Source organism: Castor canadensis, chromosome 3 (genome assembly GCF_047511655.1).
Source record: "Castor canadensis chromosome 3, mCasCan1.hap1v2, whole genome shotgun sequence".
In the NCBI taxonomy this organism is placed as follows: Eukaryota; Metazoa; Chordata; class Mammalia; order Rodentia; family Castoridae; genus Castor; species Castor canadensis.
The window spans coordinates 135433156-135456857 of NC_133388.1; the positions used below are offsets into that span (position 1 = coordinate 135433156).

The following is a 23702-nucleotide window of genomic DNA, read 5'->3' on the forward strand; positions in this document are numbered from 1 at the left end:
TTGTTCCTATATTATGAATCTCCATTTTTCTGTTTTAAAGAAAATAAGGGCCAATGATCATCATATCAAAGATTAAGACATACACAACATTGCCTCTAGGTTATGTGTTCTGTGGAATGATGAATACAAAAATGAATAGTTTTGAAACATTACAAGTTGTCACTCAGCACTGAGGGCTGAGTTAGTATTGACTGTATGTTTGAGAATGTGTGTGACGGCAGGAGATGCAGGCCACCAAAATGTCTGTCTCTAGACCAGATAAGTCCAAAGCAATGGATTCCCACAATGGTGGACAGCTATTAGGGACTCTGACTAGGTGGGCATACAGCAACTGTTTTATCTTGGAAATATAAGGACTAGTGGGAAGGAATAAGAAATAGAATAAAAGCCATAAAATAGTATCACCTTTGTATATTAAAACACTCAAAAAGACACAGATAACACATAACACAAGGACATACCCACAGCCAAAGACATTTATTGGAATAAGGGAAGAAACACAAGAATCAGGATGAAGAAGAAAATAAAATAAAACAAGGACTTTGAAAAGATCAATAATGAGGTGTGTAACTGATTCATACTTTGTACTAAACATCAAAAGAAGAAGTGCAGATGTGATAGAGGCATTTTTGCAAATCTCAAAAAAACAAATACAATAAAAGATACCGTGATCACTGACAAGTGAATGGATTTTACATTTATTATGATCACTAGCAAACAGAGGATACAGAGGGAACACCTATTATATATAGAAAAATTCATGCATATTATAAGGTCTATTAATTGGAACTTCAACTATAATTACACAAAGTGACATCGGGTGTGCTGCGACCAGCAAGAAGGGTGGGAGTATCTATCATAGTGGAACATGTTCTTTAACAAAGAAAAGATTTCCATGTGGCAGAACTCAATCAAGGACTTGGAACTATTCTCTAAGGCATCTCATGTTATATAATTTCTTCAATTATTTATTTAGGTCATGCCATTTGAATTCAGGGCTTCACACTTGATAGGCAGGTGCTCTACCACTTGAGCCATGGCCCAGCCCTTATTGTTATGTAATTATCAAGCAGGAATCCAATATTGATACTTATGTTCTGGTTTAATAGTTACATTTATTATTCCTTATCCTTCAAAATGTGTGTTCTAGCAAATTCATTTTCTATCCATCCAAATAATGAGATTGCCTTTCATTAAAGTCCAACTTGAAGATGCCAGCAAAGATATTTTCAGTACACAGTAATTGGAAGAAAATATGAATAGAAAGTTTGCTTTGACTAGAATACATTGATAACGGTTTCCTACGTAGTGACACCAATTAGATTTCTGCTTCTTCCTCACTCTTTCCAAATTGAACTTAGATGCAGCAAGTCGTGCAACACCTCTCCCCTCCTCCATAAAAAGCCCCATTAAAGGTCTGGGTAACTAATGCTTAGGACTGTGTGTCTTTGTCTTAACTGCTTTCAACACAAAATTCCATTTGCTATTCATTTGTTCTAGCCACTCTTTTTTGAACCTGTCTTGAAAAGAACAGTGGTTATCTTCATCCTCTGTCTCAGAAATGATCTCCATCTTCTGAATGATGAGTTTAATGAGCTCATGCTGCTTTTCCAAGAGAGAAGTGAGGTCCTTCAGCCTAAAAGAACATATATATTTCATGAATTTATTTTCAATTCTTCTTTTAGCCTTTCTGAGATAGGAAGGCATAGGTTCTTGAGATGTTCTGTATCAGATTAAGTGAGCTCAGATTATAGCCTCAATTTAGTCATAAAGCTTTCAAGGAATACATGTTTTTAAAGTTTAAGTGCTATTCCTTCCCAAAGTTATACAATTGGTTTATGGCTAGTTTTTGTGTTGTTCTTTGTTCCAGGCAAGAAACTCTTTCACAGAAAGGTTAAGTAGGTTTCGCAGGATCAGTGTGTTAGTAAATAGTTGGATAGGGGTTTAAACTCAGGTGAACAAATCCTAAAGCCCCCATGCTTAGTTATAATCCACTGCATAGCTACTCCAGGGATCCTCAGTGGCCTCCAGAGCTTTTCTGTATAAATTCAGACATTACATGAAGAACACAGCTTAGAATAATGCCTCCAAAATAAGGAGATTAGCACTTAATTTTCACTCACTCAACTGATCAGTGAACAGTGGCAAAGAAGTTGTTGGGTCTAACAAAAAAGTCTCAATTCTGAGTACATTAGTTATATCAGTCAATAAAGCCCAACTTAATATAGGGAAAAAAAAAGAGCAATATATAACTCTATATAATGCCTTATTACTTAAGAGTTTTAAATTTCTTAAATATAGATAGAAGGAAAAATACATACCGGTATTTCTGTTTCAATATCTCCATTTCTAAACATGTGTCAGCATTTGGTATTTCTTGTCTTGTTTCTTGGGTACCAAAAAAATAATTAAATAAACGCTGTCGGATGAAACATAATAGTTACTCAGGTTGAATTCAATTTAGGAACTATTTCCTGAATGTGTGCCAAAATTTAGCCACCAAGTGAGCTTACTAACACAAATATTCATAAGCCACAACTGTGGCTTTCAAAGACTTGATAGTGTGCTATAAGAAACAGCCATATAAAAAGCCATACACTGAATTCACACTAACAAAAAATAAAAAACACATAAACAACATCGAAGGCATAGAATGGGGGTGGAGAATTATTTAGGAAAGATCATGAGTGAATCATTTTATAAAATGGCCTTTATGGGTGGTAGTATTCCATATAAGATTTGTTAATTTAAGCCTACTCTGCATCATTATCCAACACAACTCAAGCAAATTTCACATAGAGAAATTTCTGAAATGTAGATTTAATAAATCTTGTTTAAATTTATTGTCTTTTTTTTGTGGTACTGGTACTGGGGATGGAACTCAGGGCCCTGTGCATGCCGGGTCAGAGTTTTGCCACTGACCCACATCTTCAGCTCAATTTAGTGTCCTTTAAATGTTATAGGTGGACTGGAGAGTCAACGGCAGATGTGAAAAGACAAAGAATTAGATAAATCTAAAAGTCCAGGCAAGAAAAGATGGCTACTTGCATAGACCAATCAAGAATCAAAAGGACCAAATATGGGGATGGAGTGAGTTCCAAATATGGGGCTAGGGAAAGGAAGAGGAAGGGGCGATGCCAAGGATGACTATTAGGTTGCTCCTACTTATGGAACATCTATTTGCCTACAGCTTACATAGGCAAATGAATGGTGTTGACACTAATTACATGGAAGGACTATTCACTCTTGCCCTGTAGGAGGTGTGAAGGAAGAGTGAAGTTTGTGTTTGAGTATGCGGAATCTGAAGTAGCTTTGAGATAGCCAAGTGGAGAAATGAAGTAGGTAGCTAGATACAGGGGCCTGGAACTCAAAGGCAAACTCCCAGCTAAAGAAATAAACCGCTAAGCATTCTGCATTAAGGTGCTGACTGCAGAATGACATGAGTGAAGTTGGATAGGGAGAGAGTATGGAGTAAGAATAAAGCTGAGACTCATACTTATATCCATGCTGTCATTTCATGACCACATAAGGGAAAAAAAATAACCTGAAAAGAACTTAGGAAGAACAATCAGAAAGATGGGGGAGCCCAGCCATGGTCAGGATTAGCACATAGAGATCTAGAGTCAGTCCCTAGCATACAGGGACCAACTCTGACTATGGTGCTTTTCTATTACATGGACATACATCTACACATAAACTTTCAGTGGCAAGTGACTAGGAAAAACAAGTGATACCTGTACTGTAAAAAGATACTGGAAGGTTTGGCTGGTCCACAGGCCTGTCGGCTCTCACAGGGGCATGGGTATATTTAACAGCCATGCTATGCATGAACCACACATGCTATGGATGAGCAAATCTCTCTCTCCTCACTGCTTGCCATTCTTACACTATGTGTCAATCATGTCCTTTTCTTTTCTTCTCTAAGTACAAGTATTTCTTTCCCACAGGCAGTTTAGAATCAAAGTCTATAAACAGGCACCATTAGGGATAATGCAATGAATGTCAAACAGTATCATGTTACTTATGTCGTTACTTGCTAAGTGTACTTACTAATATCTTCCCATGTCTTGGTCTGTTGGGATACACGATAGTGGACTTCTGATCTACTTTGCGTAAGAACCAGAGTGGCAGCTTTTTCTCTAAGCTGGTGTGAAGTTCCACCTAAAGAGCATTTTGGATTTATTAATAGAATCATTAATTAGTATCTGGAAATCTTACATTGCTCAAAGCAATTATCAGAACAGATGGGGTGGGGCAAGTAGTAAAAAATTCAGTTTAAATCAACAGGTATTTATTGTTCAAGGACTGTGGTCCAATGTGGATTGGAAAGGTAGATGAAAAAGACAGTTTGTACTCTTGGAGTGTTACAATACCACAAAATGAGCACCACTAGAAATGTAGGCAGTATGAATATATACCCAGGTAGGAGAGGAATACAAAGGTAAGCAGTTAAAAAAATATATTAAAATGAACATGTGTAAGGGTAGTTGGTGAATTTGTAACTACCATGTGGTATCATTTGCTTTCAAACTCAAGACCATGTGTTTTCACATGTGTATTTAGGTGATTTACAGACATAAATGGTCAGCTGTAAGAACTTCCAAGACCATATTACTTAAAATTGTAACCCCATGGCCCCTAAAAGACATAGTTACTCCCTGGCTTCCCTACTCTGTTTATAGAGAATACTGTATATTAATGTCAGTTTTAAGGAGAACCATGTTTTCTTGTACTTTGTTTAAAATGTCAGCTAGAAATTGTCTTTGATTTTCTATAGTAATTTACTAAGCTCTTTATTTCCTCCCCCTTGGGTCTTTATGGTAATATTCTTTTTCCATTGCCATACATTTATTTCAAAGTCCACTTTTTGTTTGTTTGTTTGTTTTTTTAGTGGTAGTAGTGTTTGAACTCAGGGCCTTGCACTTGTGTGCTGGTTAGGCAAGCACATTTGAGCCATGCCTCTGGCCCTTTTTGCTTTAGTTTAGTTTAAGGTTTTGTGCTTTTGTCCAGGCTGGCCTTGGACCTCGATCCTCCTGCCACTGCCTCCTGAGTAGCTTGAATTATAGGAGTGAGTTGCCATGCCCAGCCACCACATGTATTATTTACTTAACCAAAGTCAACTGAAAAAAATTATTCAAGCCCAGTGTTAGCCAACAGAAAAAAGACATAGTATATCTTAACCTCGTGCATTGTCTACATATGAACTGCCAGACTACACCTCTCAAATGTGGTTTTGGGGAGTTTAGCAAGCAAAGCCCAAGTCTGATGTGGAGACCTACTGAGCATGGGTCACTAGACTAGGGTAATCCCTTTACCTTCCCTCAATGTTGGGCTTTCCTCACTGAAGGGTAAGATGTGCTCTGTGGGCTTCCTTTTGTAATATTTGTAGAGTGGCCACAGCTACCAGCGTGTACTGGAAAACGTTTATAGTGATGTTAAAAAGTAACCAAACAGTTACAAGCCCCTCAAAATGCAGTATCTCTCCCTAATGCAATTCCTCTAATGAACACCTCTCCCAGCATGCACCGTCTTGGGGACCTTTTTGTCTCAGCTTGTGTTTGAGATGATTCTGAGAGAGGACTCAATGGCTCTGGGTGAAATGCACTGCTGCCTGTTCCCCTCTGGTCCTGATTGTATCGGGGGCTCAGACTTAGGTTTCAAAACAAATCTATAGAGTTGCTTAAGAAATAACTCAGGGAAAGAGAAGAACAGCTTTCTGACTTTCTAGTCAATGCTGATCTTGATCCAAAAGAAGCAGCAGATGACATAGGACTTATGCTGTTTGGTTTCAGGTCGTTAGGTAAATACAATATAGGATCCTGCTATTCAACTCAACCCTTCTGAAATGGTAGTTTAAGCAGGCTTTCCAAGACATTTTATCTACTGCTTTGGCTTATATTAGTCATTCTGTTTATTTCCCCTGATATTTTAAGGAGTTATTAGAACAGTTAATGAGGTACTACTAACATGCCAACTGGAGGTTTATATATACACACTGCTTATTCACCTACCTGAGGCCCTAAACTCCATCTTTGTTAAAGTAGTAACCCACCATTAACTCTTCTTTCCTTCAATCTTTTCCTACTAAACCATGATAACAGCAGATCACCTTTAATACCATTTTAATTTTGTAAGGGCTAATAACTCTACTAGCAAAACAACTTGAAGCACTTCATCATTTACTGCCTTTTCTTTCAAAGCTAAGGATTTTCTTTGCTGTTTTTAACTAAATTTCTCCAACATCCAGGGCAACCTCCTCACCCTGTCACAAGAACCATCCTTCCAGGCAGTACTTAGCAATTTTCCTTAGTTCTGCTTTGGCTTTTTGCTCCTATTGGGTCCCTCTGTTCTGGAACAGTCTCATTGCCTTTTTAAAGACTGCCATCTTTCAATGCAGACTTATCTCACTCCTCTACATAGCATTCCCTTCATTATTTTTGCATTTATTTCTGTACTTGAGTGATTACTCAGTTCATATGTTTTGTTTTCTAGGTGTTTCAAGCTCTCTGTATACATACAACTAAGTCACAGAACATAGGATTCAATTTTGTTACTAAGTTGATTTTTAATATTTCATTCACTGAATATTTGGTTATTATAATAAATAGGTATGTCTTACTTTAAAAGGCCATTAGATCATCCCTTTATTTTCTCTGGGTTCCCATGCTAATTTTACTGCACTTTGTGTATACCACATGCTAGAACATTGCTTTCTAAATAAATACATGCTAATGTATAGCTCAATAAATAACAGAAGTGGGTAAATTATAACAAAGAAAAGTAAAGAGAAGATGAGTAAAAAGAAAGTTATATTTTAGTACAGATTTTTCTTTTTTTGAACTACATAAGTTTCTAAATGCATATATTCAATTGGTCATCAGGTATTCTGGAAGCATCAAATCCTCCCAATTCAAATTTGAAATTTAAAGACCATGCAAATAAGAACATAGAAACAACTGTGCTATATGACAGGAAACTACTTCATAAGATCCAGTAGCCAAAGACCTATCCAGAAACTTTTGAATCCAGCACAATTTTCATCAAATTGTTTAGAAAAATGAGAGGCATGTCTGAAGAGAATCAAACTTTATGGATATAGTTAAAACTTCAATATAACACATGCTTTTGGGATCCTGTAATTCCACGCCAAAATATCAGGAACTCCTGTGAATAGCCATGTTGAGACATATTAGACAGGGTGAGGTAGGAGGATTAGGAGTTCAAAGCCAGCCTGGGCTACATAGTGAGGTCCTGCCTCAAAACAAACAAACCAACCCCCAAAATCTCACATCAGTGATGTTCTTGGTCCAGCAGCTAGTTACCTATTTGACCACATATTGACATAAAAAATGAAACTCAGGCAATTTCTCATTTCTCTGAGATTGTTATAGGACAGTTTTCATCATTCCTGATACTCTGATTATAGCAGGCATTCCAGAGAACACCCAGACACAGGATGTTACTCCTCAGAATTGAGAAAATATCCATATTAAATCACTGTGTTCTCAGAAAACCAGCTATTCCGATATGTAAGTACTTATCATAGTGTTAATTTCAGGAAGTTTTAGGTAAATATACTTACCTGCATAGCAATCCTCTTCAATGATGCATGCTTCTGGACCTCAGCAATGTCACCAACTGCCAAACCAATCTGAAGTACAACATAAAATGTAACCATGACCCACCTAAAAATGTACTAAGGCTTGTCTTACTCCATTCAAGCATCAATAATAAAACACCTTAGACTGAGTAATTTATAAATAGCATAAATTAATTTTTCATAGTTCTGGGGGCTGGGAAGCCTGAAGTGAAGATGTCAACAGGTTCAGTGGCAGAGGAGGGCCTGTTTCTCATAGATCGTCTTGTATGTTTTCTCACATGGTAGAGGGCAAAAACAGTCTTAACAAGCTCTTATATGCACATGCGTGCATACACACACACACACATAATGCATTTAGGCACAAATCCTATTCACGAGGGCTCTGCTATCATGTTCTAATCAACTGAAAACTGCACCATCTAACTCTATCACCTTAGTGTTTAGGTGTCAACATGCAGATTTGAGAGGGATATAAACATTCAAACCATAGCAAGATCTCTCTGGCCAACGTGGAGGAGAGAGCAAGTGATCTCCTAGTAGGGGCTGAGAGGTGATTTGCTACAGAAAACTGCAAAGCCTATAACCCTTTGCAACAGTGATGGCCCATTGGTGGGGCCAAGAATCTTAACCATTTTCATGACATCTTAAGACATTTAGATTAGTGTGTAATTCCTCTTATGATAAAAATATGGTACTTTTGGAGAGGACAGGGTAATGCAATATCAAAGATGACTGAGTGTACCCATGCAACATGGTAGGAAAATCTAGGAGTTTAGCAACTAAGGTAGATAAAAGTGACTTCACAACATAGAAAAGTTAAAGCATTAAACTGAGGGAATGAAAGAGTTCTTATGCTACATGTGTTCTGCAGGAAAACGTACTCTTCAGGGGTGGGTGAGATTTTGGTTGGAAACCTCTAAAACTCCAGAATGGGTAAAATAAGGTGAGGTAAGACCATCAGTTCAAGTTTACTTGATCTAATTAAATTAGTGTATTTCACTCACTTTTTCATTTATTTTTAGACACTTAGTCCCTGTCTATGCTGAGCCAGTAGTTTACATGCTCCACCAGAAAGAAGCCAGGGTTTCTCTCAGGGAGCTCAAAATTCATGAATCTCCACAAGAGAAAGGCTCTGTCAAGGTTACCACTGGATGCCCAGTGCTTACAGAGAAGGATACATAGCAAGCAAATCTATAAAATAGTCGCTGATGAGTGAACAGTGGAGGAATATAATGTAGGAGCTGCAATGCTTAGCAAATAGTTTTTATTTGGCAGAATTATAACTTTCAGGTTTTTTTTTTTTTAATTTGCAGGCTTTTAGATGGAGTTCTCGCCAAGTTACAAAAGCTCCTATCAAAATCAATCATTTCATATTTGCTGCTTCACACATTTCAGATGCTTGCCTGGACTCTGAAGGCATCTGAGCTAATGAGCCACAAAACAAATCAATTATTAACATTTCATAGTAGTTAATATTCATTGGAAACTTGTTATGTGCCAAGTACTGTTTTAAGTGCTTTTTATTATCTCACTTAATCTTCACAAACCCCTAGGATGTAGGTTTTATTGTTTCTCTCTGATGTGTGTCTTCAAAAGTGTGAAAGCACAAGGAGGCAACACCCAATTCAGACTGAAATAATGGGGATGGGGCATTGGTTAAGGAAGTCTACCCAGAAGACAATTTGCTTGATCTGAGCTTTGAAAGCTTAGAATGGGTTGACCGTTGTAGGAGCTTTTTCCAGGTAAAGGGAAAAGCCTGTGTAGAATCCAGAAAGCAAGAAGCAAAGCGGGCACAGTCTGGAGGACAGTGGAGAACCGAGCAAGATCACAGGAACCCTTGTGTGCAATGCTGATGGGCTTAGACTAGAGAGTAAAGCCTTTTAAAGGGTCAGAGAAAAAGTTTAACAGAACCATTTTCAGCTTTTTAGCCATCTCTGTAGTGAAAAGGTAAAGGAGGGATAGACAGAGAAGTATAGTCAGACTGGGAAGACCCTAAAGCAATTTGGATGACATCCTGTGGGGTGTATGTCAACAGCAGTAGATGCAAGAGCCAAGCAGTTATAGAAATAACAGGGAAAGTGGATGGAGGGGATCAAGAATATCTTCCAGGGATCTGAGTAAGATGACCAGGATATGCTACTGAAAAGTAGGGGCAGAGTCTAAAGGAAAGATGGCTCCAGTCTTGGCTCTATTGAATTTTATTTTTCTCTGGGACATGTAGGTGGAGAAGTTAAATGGCTCCTTGGTGTGGGCCACTTCAGCATGGTGCCAACCTATACCACTGCAAAACCAAATTCTCCTCATATTATAATAATAATATGATTATAATAATAATAATTATCTTCCCAAGCATGAGCCATTGTAAGAGAAGAACATAGGCTTTATGCCATTCTCTTATCTCTGGTACCATCCTTTATTTTTCTAAATCACAAAAAATATCAACCCTTTGGAGCCATATCACATAAGAGGATTAAAACATAGATAGTCTCTATTATTGTTTGTTTCTCTTCAGAAACACTGCCTACACAGTCTCTGGTATAGAGTCAAGCTCAGAAAAAGTGTGAGTTGGTTACAGGTTGCATCTGAGTCCTGCAGATGCCCTCTGTATGAGGTACTCTTCCCCACTTGAATGTCTGGGTAATGAGAACTTCAAGAGTGAACACAGTACACTCTATAAAGGTCTTTGCTGAATCACTGACCCCTTTTGAACTCCAAACAGTACACTCCTTCATCTCTGTTGTCTTATTCTGCTTCCTAGCGTCCACAGCATATACCCTCCTTACATTATGCTACATATTTATTTGCCTTTCGCCTAACTTCCTGACTAGTTTCTAATCATGTATGGAACAGGGATTAGTGTGTTCTGTTCACTGCTATTTCACAGAACAGTGCCTAGCAGGCAGTAGATTCTTTACAAGAATTTGTGAAGTGAATGTATCTTTGTACTCCTCCACTCTCTAGCCTCTTGATGTGGTTGGTACACCCCAGGCACTACATAAGTGTTGAATGAATGCATTTTGTAGTTATTCCTTCTCCAATGCTATGGTTTAGGTATTGAGTGTCCCCCCAGAGGTCCATATGTAAAGGCCTGGTTCCCAGGGTGACAGTATTGGGAGGTGCTGTGGACCTTTAAGAGGTGGGATCTTATGGGTGACCCATAGGTCATTGAGGGGCATGCCCTTGAAGGGGATTGTGGAACTCTACCCGTTGTCTTTCTCTCTCTCTCTGCTCCAGTTTGAGATGTGATTTTTTGTGCCTATGTTTTCCCACCATTATGTGCCTCTATGATGTGCTACCTTTACCAATATAGACACTATGCATTTGAACTTCCAAAACTGTGAGCTAAATGAACCTTTTCTCTTTGCAAGTTACTTACCTCAGGTAGCTAATACACCCATCCCACCACAACAGAGGGACACTAAAGAAGCTAAGAATAATTATCATTATTAAATGTCCCAAATGACCAAGAAACAGAATATATAATGATAAATTACTTACAAGTAAATTCATGAGGACAATTGGGACAAACATTGTAAAGACAATAAGTTGTGCAAAGGACAGAGTTGGATATGCTAATTGTTTTCTCAAAAATGGCTCTAGGAAGGCATCTCGATAATTGATATCTCCTAGCATCATGCTGAAGGTCTGGACTATGGAAAGTAATGGAGAGCTGAAGGCATCCTGAAGAAAAATGGAAAGGTGAAAATGAGATCCCAAATGAATATAATTAAAAGGTTACCTGGAGGGTAAAAATTATATTAAGAGCACTTTTTAAAAAGCTATAAGCATATAGTTACTGAAATGCAGTTAAGAGAAACACTAATAAATCATAGCAAAGTCATAAAAAAATCTGTGCACATATAACAGATCTTTTTACTTATATATAAACTTTTTGACAATGGAAATGGTCCTTCTGCAATAAAAATTATTTGAAAGACATATCAGATAAAAATAAAGTATTCAAATACTGTTATTAATTTTTAGATCATTGAGATTTAATTGCAAATATATATTTCTAATATTCACATTGATGAAATCAGCTACAGATATAACTACCTCACCTGCAAATTCAGGAGGACATAAAAGCTGAGTCCAAAAGCCAAAAGTAGGAAGATAAATACTCCTGTCGATCTCAACAAAGTTTTAAAAATTACCTCCAACATAACAATGAATATTCCACAATTTTCAAACCTAGAAAAATTAAAATATTTACTCAATTTTGTTGTCAAAGTATTTCACTCAGTGGCAATATTTATCATGTATTAAGTGAGGTATTAAGTTTCCTAGATAAGACAATAAAGGCCAGTTATTTTGAAAAGAAAAAAAAGTACGAGAATTCATGAATAATGAAGTCTGTTATTTTTAGACTGTTTTGTCAAACTACTTTTTTTCATTCTCGTAAATGTTTATCTTTCATCATTGTACCAAAGTAAGAAAGAAAAAAAAATCATAGCTTTCCAGTGTCAAAGAAAATTATACCCAATGCTTAATAAAGGCATTAGAGTGATAAACTGTGTAGTACATTAAGTGGAAATTGATTAAATGAGCTCATGTGCTTGAAGGTACACAGACCTTGGCATGATTACATTTGTCCAGCCTCAGAATCTCTTTTAGGCCATTTCCCTTGTCCCCCCATCCTACATTGTGAAATATTTGTATAGCTAATGGGTGCATCGCCTGGCCTCTGGCTTGTGCTCTTATACTCTTCCTTTGCCAAAGATAACTTGTTAAAAGAGGGAATCACAAGATTTTAAAATTTTTACTACCCAATATATACATGAATTAAAGCATAACATTGTGCCTCACATGTATTTACAAATATTATGTGTTAACTGAGAAATAAAATTAAATCAAAATTAACAAAAACCCTTTATGGGTCTTGTCTTAGGTTTCCAGAGATGCCTAGTAACTTGCCAAAGTCACTGATAATGAAAGAGCAAAGGGAATGATAATGCCTGAAACCAAACTGAATATTCCTTAATTCTGGGCCACTGCCCTTCCCACCACATCACATCTTCTCCAGGGAGTTGGGCTTCTCTTGACACCACTTGACAACAGCTAGGGATGTTGTTAAAACACTTACAATACACAAGACAGTCTCCTCTCCCAATACACAATTACAAGATGAACTAACTGGCCCAACATTTCAATAATGCCTAGTTTAAGAGACCTTGGTCTACATTCTGATTTCTACAACCCCCTCCATCTTGCCTTAATAGGATGTAAAAATATCTTCACACTGGAAAAAGGAACAATGTAGTTATAAATTCATGTCACTTCTAATAGTTTTTCTTTTGACATTAAAAATGCTTAAAGGACACAGAAATCATTCGAAATTGTTTCACCTTTGAAGGTACAACAAGAAGTTCATCCAATAGAAGAATATTGCAATTGCTCCGCATTGCCACTGAACATATGCTGGTATGCTGACAAATAAGGGCAGCACAAAAATGATGCTGGTTGTGTAGATAATCCACTCTAAGGCATTGTTGTAATCCAGGAAGTAATTCCTTTTCTTGGATTGAAAAGAATGAAGAATTACACATAAAGAGACCTGGTATCTTATGGATAATTACATATATCGTTAGGAACAACGAGTCATTTCCTGCCATCCTTGGTTGATTTATGAGCCCCTGGAGTATGGATCAGTGTTTTCCAAGTCATTGGTTGACCAGGAGCAATGGGACCCATGCTGAGACTTGACCAGGAGATGAAAATAAGTCATGATAGTATTGTTAAACATTTCTTGTTTCAAACATTAAATTTTCCATCATGAAGAACATTTAAATAGCAATAAGATAACATGAAGATCAAATCTGACAGACAATTCATATAAATTTATAATTCAGTTTGAAATACAATCAGCAATCTTCACTTAGGAAAATGAAAAATACATCAAGAGAGACTAAATGTGTTCTAAATCATTTGAGATAAAATTGAGTGATTCTCAGAATTGTGACAATTTACCAAAAACAATATATGAAAGCTCTGGAGTAATAGTAAATAAATGCAAAGTATTGTTATCAACAAAATTCTTTCTTTCATATGTTTAATGAGGTAAAAAGAACATTTTCACAGAAAATGAGGTGTTGTGTAATAGGTATGATTTAAAGTAATGTTCACAAAAATATAAAAACATGAATAATACAAACTTAAACCCCCATTCTTAGAAAGGTTTTTAAAAAGCAAAGACCTGTAGATAATTCTTAGGTCTAATCTGAACTTGGAATACCCTTTTAAAATAAAAAGAGTATAAATTAATGAAAGAAATGTATTATCAAAATTTCCAAGTCAGGCATGGAGGCCCACACATGTAATCCCACCACTTGGGAGTCTGAGGCAGGAGAATAACAAGTTCCAGGCTAGCCTGTTCTATTTAATGAGCCCCATTTCAAAAAAATTAAAAATAAAGTTTCCAAATTTTATTGTAGGCTCTGATCTTTTCCAATAAAGAAAAGTATTCCTATTAGGGAAGGAATTCAAAGACAGACCCATTTGAAATGAGGCCAGGCTAGATGAGTTCTTTATAAATATTTACATTTAAAAGTATGAAATTAAAATATCATTATGTTAGCAAAATGTTAAAAATTATGTATTAGAAGACACAGCAAAGTTATTCATAATGATTAGGTATGGCAAAACAGATCCATCTAGACAACTAAAGGTGGGGTGTCTCTTTTTCAGATATATCAAACAGGCAGGAAGCAATCTGATCTAAAATCACACATTTCTATATTTCAAAATGAAATTCCTGCTTGGTATTTCAACTTATAAAATTTCAATATTATTGAAAATAATTATTTCAAATAATTACTTGTCAATTAATTCATGCTCTGTACATTAAAACATTTGCAACTTTAGAGATACAAAATATGTACCTGCTGGAAAATTTGGATTACTTCTTTGCAGTATCCAAATATACTTGATAAAAAGACTAAAACCATACAAACTTTTATTGGGTATGAATTCTGAAACAGAAAAGTGTAAGACAAGTGGTTACAAAGGATAAAACAAATACTTTGTTTCATAATTTCCCACTATTAGGTATTTATTTTGTCTTCTTTTGCTTAACTTTTATGTATTGTATACATATGACTTTAACAGAAAATTACTGCCATGGCAATACTCATCTTTAAGTAGAGATTATAAACTAATTTCATAATTTCCTTATTAAGATAGGTTCGAATATTTCCAATTGAATTCTAAAGGAATACAAATCCATAGGCCTATATATTTTCGTGATAAGAATTACATATGACATAACATTTTACATGTACATATACATTATAAATGTGCAGTTCAGTCACGTTAGCACATTCACAATGTTCTACCACCATCACCACTACCTGGCTCCATAGCTTTTCATCATCTCATATAGAAATCCCATATTTAAGTGTCTCTCCCTATTTCCATGTCCCCTTAGTCCCTGAAAACCATAGATCTGTGTTACTGCAAAAATATCTTAAGTCTTACATTTCAATATTCAAACTAATATCTTATACATGTCAATTTATTTTAAATTTGTTTACTAACTCATTTACTGACTTATTTACTTATATGTCTTCTCATTCCATAAAATATTTTAGAAGAAACTGGTACCGTATACAAATTCTATAGGCTGTTTACAATAATCAAACTCCTGATAGCTTAGGTTTAATACGGTCTTGGTGTCCCTAAGAAAAGATACATGTTTACAATACTTTGTTTTTAAAAGTTGAAGTGTGAAAATACCGTAGTGTCTAATTTTTCTAAATGATTATTAGTTTCATTGATGATTCCAGTTGAGTTGAAAGCCATTCCTGGCTTTATATTGACAACAAGAAGGGTCATTGGTATTAGGCCAAGACAATAAGATCCTAGGTTCATCATATGGGCTCTGAATCCATAGGCACACCTACAGAATAGAAGCAATTCATAATTGAGTCATTTCAAACAAAATATTTAAAGATACCTGCATACAGTGATTATAATTCCCTTCAGAAATCTATTTTACAAAGGTATTGAACTTTAAAACCAAAAAAACCTTCTAATTTCCCTTTTTCATTTTCAGAGGAGGAATTGTGACTGACTTTAAGTCTCACCAATTAACAGAAGGCAGAGACTTGAATCCTGGTGTTATGACTACAAATTGAACACACCTCTCACTTCATTGTCCACTAAACTGTAGGATGCTTTTTCATGTCTCAGATAACAATTTCCTCCCATCCCTAAAATATTTCAAATATATTAGTGTCAAAGGTAAACAGCGCCAGGGTTTTTAGTGCCAAAATTTGCCTGTCATACTTACTTCTTTTCCAAAGTGTAAAATATTAAAATAACAAAACCTAAAATATTAAAATATCATTAAAACATAATTATTTAAGAGGACTTTTATAGACTTAATATGGAACTCACTTAAAAAAGAAATATTACTCAATACCAACCATTTCATGAGTAAATATTCTTTACACACAGGATGATTGAGAAGCTCTATACGGTTGTGTTGTACCATAACCTGGAAATAAGGATAAAGCAATAAAAATACAATCATATGAAACAAGTAAGTATTAGCTAAGCATTTTGTTGTCTGGGTTTATGACCTTACTTTGATATTATAAATGTAACATTTGTTTATTTTATGAATTTAGAAAAATCAATAATCACCTCAAGAATTAAGAAAAAACATAAGCTAGAGAGAGCCATTTTATACAGGTCTGCCTTTTTTAATCTCTAACTTGCAGAGATGATATAATCTTATACAGGATTCAACATAAACGGACATTAAAAATAATTTAGCAAGTACCACACCCTCTTTCTGTCTTTGAAGAAATTCAGCTTTATTTTTCTAGAAGGATTTTAAATAGTACAGTACATATAACTAGTTAAAATATTATATAGATTATAAGTTATCATGAGAGGTATTAGAAGACACAAGGATCTATTTTTCAAATTACACTTTAATTATTCCAGAAGTACATAAAGGAACAGATGCCAGCAAGATGACAGAATAGGAATCACCATATCCTCTTTCCTCCACAGAGGCACTGACTTAACAATACATGGACCATTGCTTTTTTGAGCAATCCAGAACCTAGTTAAGAGATCCTGAATCCCTCTGGGAAAACTGGATTTCCACCTTCAGAAGAATCAAACTAGATCCTAGTCTTTTACCTTGTGCAGCATCAACTCAAAATGGATTAAAGATATTAATGTAAGATCTGAAACAGTGAAATTAATCCAGGAAAAAAATAGGGAACACATTGGACCACATAGTTATAGGTAATAACTTTATGAATGGAACTCCAGTAGATCAGCAATTAAGAGAAAGTACTGCCAAATGGGATTACATGAAACTAAAAAGCTTCTGCACAGTAAAGGAAACAGTCACCAGACTGAGGAGAAAATGGAAGAAAATCTTTGCCAACTATACACCTGACACGGGATTAATAACCAGAATATACAGGGAGCTCAAAAAACTAACCTCTCAAAGAATCAACATCCCACTGAATAAATGGGCAAATGAATTGAACAATTCTCAAAAAAAGAAGTACTGATGCCCAATAAACATATAAAGAAATGCTCAACATCCCTGGCCATAAAGGAAATGCAAATCAAAACCACATTAAGATTCCACCTCACCCCAGTCAGAATGGCCATCATCGATAACACAAACAACAAACGCTGGTCAGGATGTGGGGGAAAAGGAACACTTCTACACTGTTGTTGCAAGTGTAAATTAGTGCAACACTATGGAAAGAAATATGGAGGTACCTCAAAAAACTAAAAACAGAACCACCATACCACTTCTAGGCATATATTCAAAAGAATATACTCCAGGGTATCACGGAGCCACTTGCACACCCGAGTTTATTGCAGCACTATTTACAATAGCCAAGCTTTGGAAACAGCCCAGATGTTCCACAACTGATGAATGGATTAAGAAAATGAGGTATATGTACACAATGGAGTTTTATTCAGCTATAAAGAAAAATGACATTATGTTATTGGCAGGTAAATGGATGGAACTGGAGAACCTCATGTTAAGTGAAATAAGCAGAGCCAAAGAAAATCAAAGGTCCCATGTTTTCTCTTATATGTGGAAGTTAGACCTAAAAGTTCAATGTATATATAGAAACATATATGATCATATATATATATATATATATATATATATATATATATGTATATATATATATATATATAGCAGCAACAGAGAGAACAAAATTGTATTAGTTAATCTATGTGAGTGGGCTATGGGAGATAGAAGAAAGAAAATGTTAGATAATGAAAAATATTGAAACAACCCATTGATGTATGAATGTAATATAACGCACTGTACAATGAGCTGTTGAATATTAGGGGAACATGGTGATAGAGAATGCATAAGTAATGTAGGGGAGATTAATTTGATAAAAGCACAATATATACAAGCCTGAAATACCAAGGCAAAGCCCCTTGGACTATCAATATACACTTAACTTAAAAAATGAAGGGCAGAAGGGAAAAATAAATCTTTTCCAGGGCTGGGTACCAGTGGGAGGAGGGTGGGCACAACGAAAGGGGGAATGAGGGTGTATATGGTAGATGACTTTTGTATCCATATATGAAAATAAGAGAATGAAACCTGTTGAAATTATCCTAAGAAGGGGGTGGGGAAAGAGGAAAAATGATGGAGGGAGTAAATCTAACTAAGATATATTGTAAGCACATATGTAAATATCACAATGTATCCCCAAGTACAACTATTATATGCTGATAAAATCATTTTTAAAAAAGAAAAAAATGTACTGAATCACAGAAAAAGAGGTCCTGCACCCCAGAAGAACATTTAAGCAAGAAGAACCATATCAATGACAGAAGAATTTGTGGTATTTACTTGCCACATCCTTTCTGGCATTGGGAGAAAACTCCCAGTTCCTGGTCTTTCTCCTGGAGGAGAAAAAGGAGGGTGCAATGCACATCTAATGTTCTGACTTTTCAGGGCTTCTACAGGGAACGATTTCTATTTTGCCTGAATGTAAGCATCAACAGGAACAGACACCAGGAGGGGCCCACTGAGGTCAAAGTGGATCAGCAGGGCTGGTCTAGTACCCGAGACTGCAGTATCAAAGACAGGCACTAGGTAGTGCTGTAGTATCAGGGCCTGCTATTAGCAACAGGCCTGCTGTTAGCAACACATGGAGGGTCGTCTCCAGTAGAAACAGCCAGACCTCTTCAACTCCATTACCCAGAAAAGATGAATCCCTAGAAAAGTCACTTTGTGACTAAAAAATAAAGGGTTAGGCCAAATGGCAGGCATAGAGATTAAACTATAAAACTGGAATTCTCTCCTGGTCCCTTCCACTTTCATTAAGTATAGACTACTTATCAAGACATTTTACAACCCAGGGGGAAACTAGATATTGAAAACACTGAACTTACATTGAGGATTGAAAGAGGCTCATATCTAACTTCGTGTGTAGGTTTCTCATTTCTGGTAAATTCTAGTGGACATTGAAGATATCTGAAATTATATTCAATCTGTAGAAGATAAACATTTAAGTTAGTTAGTCTGTATAGACCCTAAATCATCTCTTTTTCCTCTTCCTTAGTTAGCTAGCTAGCTAGTTAGTGCATGATGAGGAGGGAGCCGAGGGCCTTCAGTAAGCAAGGCCAATCTCCCAAAGTACTTCTTTTACAGTGTTGCGACAGGAATGAGCAAAAAAGTAATTAGAATAATATGTAGATTATAAGTCTTCATGAGAGTTTATTAGGAACTACTAGTATCTTTTTTAGATTTCTTGACAAAGCAAATATGCAAGCCTACAATTCTGCTGAAAACTAACTGGTTCAGACAAAGATGAGCCACTTCAAGTGGAGAAAAAGAAATTAAATCATTATATATTAACTAAAAGGTATTCTGAGAAATTATTATTTTATTGCTTTATAACTCACAGTCATGGAAAAAGAGGAATTCTGCCCTGGTTTAGGCCCCATCTACATAAATGATTTGAGTAGCCCCAAATCTGGTGGCTCAAATTCATGATCCTCAGGAAAAAAAGTCACTGCATGGCCAGACTGCCTTTTGGATCCAATACTGGATCTAAGGTCCCAGATGGCCCCATAAGGCCATAACAGGACTCCTAGGGCATCTGGTCAACTCCATCTACAGAACTTGAGGAATTCTTTTAGATATTCACTCTTCAGACAAAGCTACCCAAGAAATATAAAGACAAACAATAACACTGAATGATGATGTTAGAAACAAAATATTTTGGGGAAAAGCTAGGATATAAGGAAAAAATTCTCTCACAAGTCATAATAATATAGTATTATGACAAATGAAACCAACATATATCATGCACAATAGATTGCAGACTATAGTAGCACTGATTTTTAATATTCTTCAAAGAATGTTAATACAAATCATGATAAAATAAACTCACGTGGTAGTCTCGGCAGGATTTGTCCTCTGTGGAAGGTATCATGCAGAAATCTAAAAGAAACTTCAGGAAAAATAACACAGGTTATTTAAAGCAGTTATGAGAAAGAATTTTATCTCATTTCTAAGTAACATACAGATTCCCTTCCCTTCCTTTGCTTCTTATACCTCAAGGATAAATTATAATCCATGTTATTCATAAATAAAGTTTAAAATAAATACCTCTGCATGCTCCAGAAATTCAGAAAAACACCATGTGTTTGAGAATGAAATTATAGTCACTAAAATTTTGCTAAGCAATATTCCATTAGCTTTTGCCAAAAATTAATTCTTTTGGGGCTTTTAGAGAGTATACAGATTATGAAGGATTCTTTTGTTCAGTCTTATCATGACAATTTATTGTTCTTAATTGAGAGTTTTCATCCCAGCACTGAATTCCTCCTATGGTTTAGGTCTTGTTTTCTGTACTACCCAAGTCTGGAATACTGTTTTCTTTTGTACCTTACTTGTCAATCACAACTGGGAGTACATGCTAGAGGGGAATGGCCAGGATAGTGAGAAATAGGTATTGAAATGAGAAATAGCTAAATACTCTCTAGATGCTTACCTCAGGAAGAGAACACTTATTGGGTCATTAGAACCACTCTTACACAGATATTTTTGTGGGGCTTCTGTCTACATAAATTATTTCAGTTACCCCAAATCTGGTGGTACAAATTCATGATCCTGAGGGAAAAAATTACTGCCTAGTTAGGCTACCTTTTTGGAACTAGTACTGTTCACAAGGTTCCAGATAGCTCTACTGAGCTACTGGGATACCTTGTTAACTCCACCTAAAGGACTCGAGCCCTAAACGGAGAAACAGGAAACTGGCTGGTCTCAGGTACCAGAGGGGAGTAGAAAATCTCAAGAAAGTCTCTGATGGTTACCAGACAGGAGTATAAGATTATAATAGGCATTATGGAAAATAAAAACAAAACTAGTCAGTAGCATAGTACAAAGCAGAACCAAAGAGTAGGTCTGGTTGTTAACAGTTTGAGAACTTTGTAAAACTCACCATAGATGAAATAAAGGATAGATTGCCTTGGAGAGTGGGGTGAGAATTTGCAAAACCAACTTTTCAGAGATTTATAAGGAATTCAAATGTGTGATGTGAAGCTAAACTAAAAGACCTTTAATGTTAGTGAAAAAAATCATAATATAAAATGATGCAAGTTATTGAAGAAAATTGGTAAATATGTAATTCTATAAAAGCAATAGTTATTCCATAATAAATAGCACTTACTAACATTTTGGCCTAATTTCTTCAATTTTTTTGTTTCATATAGGCCAATGTTTCCAACATATATATTTTTGTATTATAAACAACACCACAGGAAATATATATATATATATATATATATACTCATACCTCTGATTATTCAATAGGACAGGTTCTTCTTGGATTTTTGTTTGTTTGTTGTTTTGGGTTTTGTTTTTTTTGAGACACGGTCTTGCTATGTAGCCCAGGCTGGTCTCAAACCTTCTGCCTCTCATCCTCCTGAGTGTTGGGATTACAGGTGTGTGCTACCTCACCCAGCTCAAAAGATTCTAACAAATACAATTTACAAGTAAGAAAGTCTCAGATAGTTTTCAACCCTGAATATTGATGCATCCTTTGATGAGATTTATGTACCTAAAAAGTTAATCTGATGCCATTAGTGTGCTAGTCTGATTTCTATTGACTGTCATAAAAAAATGACCATGAAGCAATTAGCACAGAGTAAATGCTTACTGAAAAGTAAAAACAGTAGGTGGTAGTAGTAGCACTAAAAATCACATAAGCAATATGAAAAGAGTAGGGGAAAAGCAGCACAGCAAAAGGCAGGACAGGTTAAATCTTAGGGCCTTCAGCTTCTAAATCTGGTTCTCTCTTCTCTATGTCATTATCTTACTTCCTCTTCCAGTATTTGAATATATTTTTACCTTTGAATGACATTTGAAGTCATTCTGCTTTTTTTGATGGGACTGGAGTCTTCCTCCCCCACCTCTACTGTCTCTTTCCTTTTTTTTTGATGTTCTCCCAGCCTTTCCTTTCTTTGATGGCTCTGTCAGAGACCATCTCTCCATCACTGGACTTCTGCCCAACACTGGCAGAAGCCAATTTTGGCTTCCTCAAATCTCACCTAGGAGATCTTTTATTTGTATCTTTAACATTTACATGTTTGACACTGTATAGTGCTAGGGATGTAGCTCAGTGGTAGAGTGCTTGCCTGGCGAGCATGAGGCCCTGGGTTCCATCCTCAGTGCTGTAATAAATATTCAAAGTTTGTGTGTTTATCCTGGGTGGATATCCAGTTATTTTCTGGTGTGGATTTAATCTAGCACAGGAAGGGAATGTTCAGAGGCCCAGGAAGGTTGGGGAAGTAATGTAAATGAATGACCACACTAGGCATAAGAGTTCTTTCCCATTGTTCGTGACACACTGGCTCTCTTTAGACTGACTTTTATCTTCACAGTATGGATGGAGGCACATATCAAGAACAATCAATTACAGGGAAAGTAACTGCATATGAAGCACAACACATGACAACTAACACTTATCCTAGTGCTGAGTATATGAAAGGGAGCAGAGGAGTGTACCAAATGTTAGGTTAGTACTGGTTAGTAACTAACCAGTGTTAGGGTGAACAAAAAGAAGCCACCTTAGGATTGGACCCTCCACCCCTTGCAGGCAGTGTACTGATACCTCACCATCCACTGGAAGGACCACATCTACACTTAAGGAAATGACAAGCCACCACCTCACCAGGGGGTCTGGAGCTGAGCACCTTATCTACCTAATTACCACTTATCTCCTCCAGCTTCCCTGAGCAATTTATCTACCTAGTTACCACTTATCTCTTCTAGCTTCCCCTAGTGATGGTTGACTCCACTCCAGAAGAGTTTTCCCACCCAGTGGGGTTTCCCCTCCAGACTACCCCCCTATATCTACTCCAAATCTGTAAGTGGCTGGAGGCTCCAGCTCTCTTGCTGGGGTCTCCCTCTGCAGGGCTCCTTCCCGAGCAATAAATCCTATGCTGGTGCTTGAGCCATCTCTTTGCCTCTTCCAGGCCTCTTTCATTTCTAACAGATGGTGCCGAAACCCAGGATGCACAGGTTTGACTCCCAGGTCTCTGCTGTCACAACATGGAAAGAAGAGGTCAGCAACAGCTCTTCCAAGGCTCACTTTGGGACCCTGACTGGAAGCTGCAGTCTTCCTCCCCTTTCTCCACTGTCTCCTTTTTTTCGATGCTCTCCAACCCTTTTCTTTCTTTGACAGCTCTGCCAGAGACCATCTCCCCATCGCTGGACTTCCGCCCAACACTGGCAGATGCCAATTTTGGTGAGTTTTCCCCTTCATCCAGGTTTCTCTCTAATTCTACCGTGGACAACCTACTGTGGATCGTGGAAACCCAGGCTGAGCAAGAGACTCCTTCTGTCCACCACTGGGCAGATTCACCTGCTATTTTCTGGGGACCCTTGGAAAATATCCAGAGCCATGTACTTGTAGGCTATCAGTTGGCAGTGAGGACGCTCTGTTTTCTCATGTACCTGTCCTACCAGGTAGGGCCGTTGTGGGGAATAGCTATATCGCCTCTCAATCTCAGTCTAGGTCCCATGGAAATTGTCTCACTTTTGGAATTGTCTCGATTTTGGACCTTAGGTCCCACTGGAATTGTC

At 36.7% G+C, this 23702-nt stretch overlaps 1 protein-coding gene across 1 annotated transcript in view; it reads right to left on the minus strand.

Moving 5' to 3' along the window:
• Positions 1–1409: 1409 nt before the first annotated feature.
• The window catches only part of Trpa1 (transient receptor potential cation channel subfamily A member 1), a 48413-nt gene continuing 26120 nt past the window's right edge, over positions 1410–23702 (minus strand). Inside the window, 13 exon segments of the mRNA XM_020155086.2 lie at positions 1410–1436; positions 1438–1636; positions 2322–2419; positions 4051–4161; positions 7583–7651; positions 11099–11281; positions 11662–11791; positions 12946–13115; positions 14479–14568; positions 15332–15494; positions 16024–16094; positions 19001–19099; positions 20005–20064. Of these exon segments, the coding sequence (XP_020010675.2) occupies positions 1410–1436; positions 1438–1636; positions 2322–2419; positions 4051–4161; positions 7583–7651; positions 11099–11281; positions 11662–11791; positions 12946–13115; positions 14479–14568; positions 15332–15494; positions 16024–16094; positions 19001–19099; positions 20005–20064 (1470 nt within the window).